The sequence below is a fragment of the Chinchilla lanigera genome, unplaced genomic scaffold (genome assembly GCF_000276665.1).
Source record: "Chinchilla lanigera isolate Chin_1 unplaced genomic scaffold, ChiLan1.0 scaffold00029, whole genome shotgun sequence".
NCBI classification, from domain to species: Eukaryota; Metazoa; Chordata; class Mammalia; order Rodentia; family Chinchillidae; genus Chinchilla; species Chinchilla lanigera.
The window spans coordinates 2,863,782-2,872,773 of record NW_004955430.1 but is presented as its reverse complement, the minus strand read 5'-3'; the positions used below and the strand labels follow the sequence as shown (position 1 = coordinate 2,872,773).

General features: G+C 37.9%; 1 protein-coding gene across 2 annotated transcripts in view; it reads left to right on the top strand.

The window, feature by feature from the left end:
• Sfmbt1 (Scm-like with four mbt domains 1) overlaps positions 1–8,992 on the top strand; it is a gene marked incomplete at its 5' end in the record, with an annotated part of 164,711 nt that overhangs the window by 142,086 nt on the left and 13,633 nt on the right. For both annotated transcript variants that reach the window (XM_013515696.1, XM_013515695.1), the window contains 5 exon segments: positions 1,198–1,240; positions 3,074–3,138; positions 5,620–5,759; positions 7,716–7,825; positions 8,632–8,807. In XM_013515696.1, coding sequence (XP_013371150.1) covers positions 1,198–1,240; positions 3,074–3,138; positions 5,620–5,759; positions 7,716–7,825; positions 8,632–8,807 — 534 coding nt within the window.

The following is an 8,992-nucleotide window of genomic DNA, read 5'->3' as shown; positions in this document are numbered from 1 at the left end:
TTTTTTGGTTTTTCACCATTTGTTAAAGAGGCTCCAACATATGTTTTGTCTCCTTTGTCAAGAATCAGATGGCTTAGCTACATGAGACTTTGCCCTGTTTAAAACTAGATTATTTAACTTTTAATTACTTGTAGGACTTCTTTGTATAGTCTAGATGTTGACTTGGAAATATTTTCTCCCATTTTGTTGCCTTTTCACTTTCCTGCTATGTACAAGATTTAATTTTTTATGCACAAATTTTAAATTTTGAGTTAGTCTAATTTAACATTTATTTTTAATTTTTTCTCTTAGTATCACATTTTAAAAATCATTTACAAATCTAATGTCATGAAGATTTTCCTGTATGTTCTGTAAGAGTTTTACAGTTTTATGTCATATGTTTGGATCTTTGATCTATTTCAAGTTAATTTTTATTTTAAAAAAAATTTTTTTTTTTTTTTTTTTTTGGTCTTTTTGAGACAGGGTTTCACTGTGCAGTTTAGGCTGGCCTTAAACTAACTTTGTAGCCCTGGCTGGCCTTGAACTCATACAAGTCCTCCTGCCTCAGCCTCCCAAGTACTGGGATTACACCTAGCACTGCTTTTTTTGTTTTTTGTTTTTTTTTGTTTTTTTTTTCTGGTATCGGGAATCGAACTCACGACCTCACACTTGCCAGGCAAGCGCTGTGCCACTGAGCTAAATCCTCAGGCCCCCAGCACTGCTTTTTAAGTTAATTTTTATATATGGTATAAGGTAAGAGTGTGACTTCTGGGCTAGAGATATGGCTCAGCAGCATAGCACATGCCTGGCAAATGCAAGGTCCTGAGTTCAATTCCCAGTACCAAAAAGAAAAAAAAAGAGTAACTTTTCTCATGTAGATGTCCAATTTTCCCCACATAATCTATTGAAGACTGCTCTTCCCTGACGAATGGTCTTAACACCCTTTGTGAAATCAGTTTTTCTCTTGAATACCAGTTTTTGCTTGGAAATTACATCAAGAATTGGTTGACTCAGAGAGCTTTAAAAATACTGTTTTTGCTCCTTATATAAAGACTTTTCTCTAGAAAGAGTGCCTCAGATATTCATATACATAAGCACCAATTTACTGTACTTAATAGTTAAACCAAGTTTTAAATAGGTCACAATAAGTTTAGTACATCTATAACTTTTACTTTATCTTTTTAAATTTTCCTTGACATTTTCTTTCTTCTTTTACAGTACATAAACAAAGGAAAATTGCAGTGGTTCAACCAGAAAAACAGTAAGTAGTATATAGTAGGATGTCTCAATAATTGAAATCTGAAAGTTAGATTTTGTAGAAGAAATAAGTGTATCAGAGTATATCTTCTCTTTTGTTATTTTCTCAGATGGAAACATTATCTTTTAATTAAAATTTGATTGTGTACATCTTCACACAATAGACACATTTTCTAAAATGGCATTATATAAAAAGTGTAAACTGTATTCTCAAGATCTCTTCCAAATTGAGTTTCTTTGGCTTTTAGAACCTAAAGTCATTGGAATAAAAGAAAAGAAATTAAGACCCCCTTGCTGGTATTTGTGAAGAAAGAACAAAAATTGTATACACTTTCTTTTTTTTTTTTTTTTTTCTGGTACCAGGAATCAAACTCACGACCTTGCGCTTGCCAGGCAGGTGCTGTGCCGCTGAGCTAAATCCCCAGCCCCCCAAAAATTGTAAATAAGGAAATGATTTGTTAGACTGTCTTCAGGTAGAAGAAATGACTCCAAAAGAAAAGACACTTAAATGAGTATCTTTGTGCCCATTAGGAAACTCGGTAGCATCTTCACACACAGTTTTTAAAAACCAAAAGTTAATTGGTGGTCCCATTAAATCTTAAATGTACAGAGGTTTGTGTGTGTGTGTGTGTGTGTGTGTGTGAGTGAGAGAGAGAGAGAGAGAGAGAAAGAGAGAGACCAATGGGTTTTAAATTCTTGATTAGTCCTGCCATAACAAAATAGTGAAGACTGGGTGGCTAAAAGAAGTTTATTTTCTCATATCCTGAAGGCTTGAAAGTCCAGGATCAAGGTGCCACCTAGTTTGGTTCCTGATCAGGGCTCTCTTCCTGGCTACCTTCTGGCTGAGTCCTCACATGTTAACAATATCTCTCTGTCCCTCCCTTATTTTTCTCTCCCTCTTTCCTTCCCACTCCCGTTTTCCTCCTTTCCTCACCCCTCTCTTCTTCTCTCCCCACCTTCTATCCTTCCCTTCCACCTTTTTCTCTCTGTGTGTCTGTTCGTCTCTTCTTTTCCTCCTCCCTCCTCTTATAAGGCCAACGAGCCTATCAGATTATGGCCCTATCCTTATGACCTCATTTAATTTAGATTACCTCTCAATATGGTTACATTCTATGAATTTTATTCTAGGTATAGAAGTGAGATAATGATGACCAAAAAAAAAAAAAAAAAAAAAAACGGGCTTTGTTTTTTTTTTTTTTTTTACTTGTTGAGACTAATCCAAAGTTTTGGTCAGGAAGCATTCTTGAAAAATAAGTTAGCCCTTTTTAGGAATTGCTGCATACAGAATAAGTCTCTGGGCTTTTCTTTTAAAAGATAATTTTAAAACAATTTTGAAATGAATGGGAGAACTGTATATGAAATGTTTCTGTTATTTGATTATTGAAAAAAATAATTTACTTGTGCTTTAAAAATTCCACAAGAAGCTGGGTATATTGGTGCAGGCCTGTACTCCCAGCACTCAGGAGACTGAGGCAGAAGGATCATAAGTTTAAGGCCAACCTGGGCTACATAGAAAGACCCTGTCTCAAAACAAAACAGGTTAAGAATACCATAGGAAATTTTCTAATTTCTTATACACATATTATTGAAAGGAAAATTTATCTGAACCATGCAGTATCACATCACTATCTACAGATCATTCATTGGCTCATTAGACTCTGTATATAGCTTTAGAAGCAATTGCAGATTTAAAACAAAGTGTGATAAAGGACCTTCTACTTCAGATTTTGCAACTTGCCACATTTAGCGTTCTTCTTAGATTTGGAGGAAACGAACCCTTATGCTGTGCTGATCTTAAGGGTGATCTCACTATTTTGGCTATGTTTTCTTCACCCAGAATACCATCTTCTAGGACTGCTCACGAGGGCCTAAAGAGTCAGGAGCTGAACTCTACGGACTCAGGTATAACCGTTTGTAATCTTACAGAAAAGAGGACCCTTAGTTTCTTCTAATGGGCCATATTTGACATTAGATTTATAGAATGTGCATTTAGAGAAGAGTTGCTTAATTATGACTTTAGAATTATAACAATCCAAGATGTGCTTTGTGTTGTAGTCATCTGTGTGCTGATATTTCTGCCCAGTTATAATTGTAGCTATTCTTTACTGATCATTTGTTGTGTACCAAGAGCTGCAGAGGTCAGTGTTACCATCACTTGCTTTAGATGAAGGAACCTGAGGCTTTCCAGTAGGAGTGCTCTTTCTCAAGCAAGGTGCTTGAGTGGCAGAGGCTTACTCTTTTTAAACACTTTTTATGATATATACATTTTATATATAAATTACACAATTAAAATAACTACTGGATTTATTTGACTGTCCCAGAGGCAGTGACTGGTAAATGAGACGAGGCTGGTGGTTCAGGTTTTGTCAAGAGACTTTTTGATAGAACTCTTCACTAACCCTGTGCTAGCTGTATAATGCTGAGCATCTGGGCCTTGTGTGTTCTAGCACAGACTGGATGTTCAGGTGGTATTTAGTAAATGCCAAGAAAAAAACCAGGGCTCAGAGAGCTCGTACGGCTCTTGAGAGGCAGGGTGAGAAATGGAACTCAAATGTTCAAAACTTTTGTCTCTTCTACCTCTCTACCGTTTCACTAAATTGTTTCTACATAGAGGATCAGAACTGTACTAATTCCTTATTTGTAATGCACTTATGGCCTACTGAAACAACAGAATTAAGATATTAATATCTTTTCTATGATCTCAGCCTTGGCATTTTGGTTTGGGTTTTGTCATATGTCAGGTTCCTTGGGAAACAGTCTGAGTCTCCGATATTTGCATGCTAGACTTTCATAGGGAGTGCTTTTACAAACAGCTCCTAGAAAGAATAAAAGATGCAGGAATAAAGGAAACAGGATTATACCAAGAGATAGACTGAAGTGCAATGCAGTTGAAACAGAAGTTTCTTTTAGTCCCAAGGGAGTCTTGGAGCTGAGCCTACCACAGAGAGTGTCCATAATACTGGCATGGTGGCCACAGCTTATGCATTAGTTATTACAAGTAGGCTATAGCTCCCCCACCCTACCTCACAAGGAATGGGACTTTGCACAAGGTATTTCTCCTGTTGAGGGCATCCCCAGCTCAAGGCAATTAAAGGATACACATATAAGTCAGAGCTGTATAAATTGTAAACATTCCCAATAGCCAGGACCATGAGTGCTTTAATCCTGAGCAGGGGATGTGGGTGGCAGAATTCAGATGGAAAAGTGGGCACCAACAGCCTCACCACTGGGCGAAGACTGTAATCTTAATTAAAGAGAGAACGTTGTGAACATCAGGTTCTTCCAGCAGTGGACACTGTGTACTTATTTGCTTTTCTTAATGCTACATTGAATAGGAAGTATCCATCACAAGAGTCTCTCTCTGCTTTATATCAAAATGAAGATGTTTTAGTATCTTTGACGTTTTAAAATTTAGTAGCTCAAATTCCAGTTGATGTGAGGGGATTTTTAAAAAAGAACATTAAGTGAGCAGTGTTCATGAGAAAAATAATTGAGAGAAGGGTCTCAAGGCTCACAGTGTATGGAAGGAACATAAGTACATGTTCATAGCTTACAATGATTTCAGCTTCTGAGGTGTCCCGCAGGTGGGAGAGCTCACACAGCATCAAGGATGTCAGTATAACCAGCCGGAGACTGAGGCAGAAGGATCCCAAGTTTGAGCCCAGCCTGGGCAACCTAGCAAGACCTTGCCTCAAAATAAAAAATAAAAAGGACTGGAGATGTAGCGCGGTGTAAAGGCCTTGGGTTCAATCTCTAGCAGCATACACACACAAAGAAAGGGTGTGTGTGTGGGGGTGCAGTGAGGGCAGTCAGTGTATGTGTTGGTGGCTTTTAGGAGACAAACTGTAATTCTGGATAACATTCCATGTCAATCCCTACAAATACTCCAGAATAGATTATTGAGTAGTTGTTTTTCAAAGAAGGGGAAATCTTTTACTGTCAGTATCATCATAGTTCAGGAAGTGGATTCTCCCCTCTATTGATAGAAGTATCAATTGACTCTGAGACTATGTCACATCAATCCAGGAAATAATCAACACGTAATTCAGGACATTTGTTTTATTTTAGCAGAGTGATAAATTCTGTGATCTAGGATGAGATAAGCATAAACTTCTAGGTATACAGTATTTTAAGATCATCCTCAGATAATGTGTTAAGCTTCAAATATGTAATTCTGGGCCTGGGAGCATGGATCAGTAATAGAACACCTACCTGCTTGGCATGCATGAGCCCCTGGTTTCAATCTGTAGCTCCACACACAAAAAAGTAATTTATAAAACTCATTCAGTGTGTATGCTTGAACTTTTCACCCTAGCAATTCAGCTTTCTAAATATGGGGAAGAGAGTAACTTCTTAATATTTGTTTTTTTCTTAATTTCTCAGTTATAATTAATGGAAAATATTGCTGTCCAAAGATATATTTCAACCACCGTTGCTTCTCAGGGCCATATCTTAACAAAGGAAGAATTGCTGAGCTCCCTCAATGCGTAGGACCTGGGAACTGTGTTCTTGTCCTCAGAGAGGTAAGGTTCTGACCTAGAGCAGAAGAACTTGGAAATTTGATCATAGCAATCATAGCAGTCTCCTAGCCTTATTCATATGGGGAGCCACATGCCATATACGTGACAACTCTAGGCTTTATCAAGTTACTAACTTTGCTCATGTATGGTAATCCCCTATTATCTTTCAGGCATATGTCCTAAGACAGTGATGGTAAACTTAAGCATAGCACAGGTGCCGCAACTAGCTGTTTGTTTTCATTGAAAACTCTAAAAGGTTCATTATCACTATTGTAAGACCTTAATAATGCCTGAGAATGTGGGTAGTACCAAAACCTGTATAGTATGTTTTAAAAAAAAAAAAAAAATATATATATATATATATATACACACACACACACACACACACACACACACACACATAACTATCATATTAATCCATTTTTTGAGGCAGGCTATTGGGGTGCTACAGTGCCTCCCAGGGGTATGTCCCCAGTTGGCCTCAGGATAACCCAATAGGCCCCATCACCTCATCACCTCCCACATCTACCATGCTAGAACCAAGCTTCCAACACATGAACTTTTGGGAGACACTTAAGCCATACCATCTGTGATAAAGTTTAATTTGTAAATTAGACATAGTAAGCCATTAACAACAACAGTAATAAAACAACAGTTATAACAACATACTGTAATAAAAGTTACATGAATGTGATCTGTTCCTCAAAATGTCTTATGCTGTATTCACTCTTCTAATTGTGATAATGTAAGATGATGCAGTTCATACAGGTTGAGATGAAGTAAGGTGAGTGACGTAGGCACTGTGATGCAGCTTTTTTTTTTTTTTTTTTTTGGTTTTTCTCCGGTACCTGTGATGCAGCTTTAGGCTGCTTTAAAGGGTTACTTGAACACAAGCACCACACTACTTACATAATTGATCTCATAACTCATACAGCTACAGACCACCAGATGAGTAGCATATACACTGGGGGTACGCTGGACAAGGGGGTGATTCACATCCCAAGCAGAATGGCATAAGATTTCATTATGCTACTCTGAGCAGTGTAAAATTTAAAATTTATGGGTCATTTACTTCTGGAATTTTCCATTTAATATTTTTGACCGTAAGTAATTGAAACAATGTAAAATCACAGATTACAGGGTACTGCTGTACTGCAGAGTGAGTTGGGCATGTAATTATTCCTACTCCCTAAGGGAACATTTATGTAAGTAGTTCTTTACAGAGCAGCCTCACTGCTGTCAGAGACACATGAGAACTGTGAACTGAGAGAGCCAGGTGTGGAGGTGCACGCCTGTAATCCCAGCACTTGGGAGGCTGAGACAGGAGAATCACCATGAGTTCAAGGCCAGCCTGGGCTACATGATGAATTCAAGACCAGCCTACACTACAAAGCGAGACCCTGTCTTAAAAAGAGTGAACCGTGAGATCAGTCTATGACTTAGAGGCTGCATGACATTAACTGACAGCTACATGAATCTGCTGGACTTTCATGATCCCAGCTAGTGTGCTGTTCCATGGGTAACAGATGTGAGGACTTGTGGAACCTTTCAGCCCTCAGGGTGGCAAGGCAGGGCCTTGTGAAGCCAGAGCTTCTGGGCCAGACTCCTTTAGCCACAATAATGTTCGGCTGTCTGCACAGTGTCATAAACACATACACAGTAATTTTCTGTGTGTACCATGGTTGGGAAAGCATTTGGAAACAAGTGACACAGTAAACTGAAATTCATGGCGCCTGTGTTTTACTGACTATAACCTTTTGAAGGTTGATTATTCTTTATTTACAACTATGGGCAACTGTCATATTTTTGATAATATTATTTTGTTGACATTTTTTAACTAATAAAAAATTAATTTCCAAAATGGCCTTAGCACTCTGTGGGATAAGGAAAGTGCCACGGTTCTAATGGGCTGCTTTTTTTCCTCCCCAACCCATATTTCTGCTTTAAAACTGAGCTTAGGTCCTCACTTTACTTATCAATGCGGCCTATAAGCCCAGTCGTGTTCTTCGGGAGCTCCAGCTGGACAAAGACTCTGTGTGGCACGGCTGTGGGGAAGTACTGAAAGCCAAGTGAGTAGATTCCTCTACCCTTTATTATTGTTTGTCTTTATTCCGTAACACAGTCACTTCTGTGGATGATGCTTGTTCCCTGTGGCAGTGCTGCCTCAGCGATTTGTGGCGAAGATTTAGGCCTGTTTTCTTTTTTAGTTTCCATTCTGTCGTGGGTCAATAAGTTTATAATATATGGTAAAAATGAATTATGAGAAATACGAACTTTAAAAGACAGAAATGTAAGAACAATTTTTTAATGAGAGTCAAGAGACATAAAACTACTTTTTGAAACTTTTATGAAAGTTTATAAACATTTACTGTTGTTTTCTGATCTGATTGTTTTCATGGATGGATGGATGGTAGTTGGCAGACCATACTCTATCCTTGAGCCACATCATGAGAATCACTGCCCAGGGTAAAGAAAGATTTAATGAAAAGCTCCTATTCTTTTTATAATAGTAAGTAAAATTACTATTTGAAAACCTTCACCTGGGGGCCGGGGATATAGCTCAGTGGCACAAGCACCTGCCTGGCAAGCACAAAGTCCTGAGTTCAATTCCTGGTAGCCCCCGCAAAAAGAAAACCTTCACCTAAGAGTAGGAAACGGGAACTTTATTTTGCTGAATTTAAATAATAGCTTTTTGCTATCATTGTTTATCATATTTAAGTATACAATACAGAACATTCTTATTCTCAGAGTCAACAAACTGTGGACAGAGTAGTCTAAGGAGCAAAAATATTTTTCAGGTATATTAATATAATTGGTTTTTCTCTGGGTAGTCACTGGCCTGATAAATTCAGTATCCAATGTCTTCCAATGGCAGATACAAAGGAAAGAGTTATCGGGCTACTGTTGAAATAGTGAAAACAGCAGATCGGGTGACTGAATTCTGCCGGCAAACTTGTATCAAATTGGAATGCTGTCCAAACCTCTTTGGTCCACGGATGGTTCTGGATACATGTTCTGAGAACTGCTCTGTACTTACAAAGACCAAATACAGTGAGTTATGTTTTTCAAATGTGTTAATTATGGAAGCTTATACCTTATATCCTGGAGAAATATTTTTTATTTTGCACACATTCATATACAGCAGAAGTACACAAACTTTTTGTAAAGGGTCAGATAATATTTTATGTTGTTGATCTATGATCTCTGTCACACATTCTTTTTTGTTTTGTTGTAAA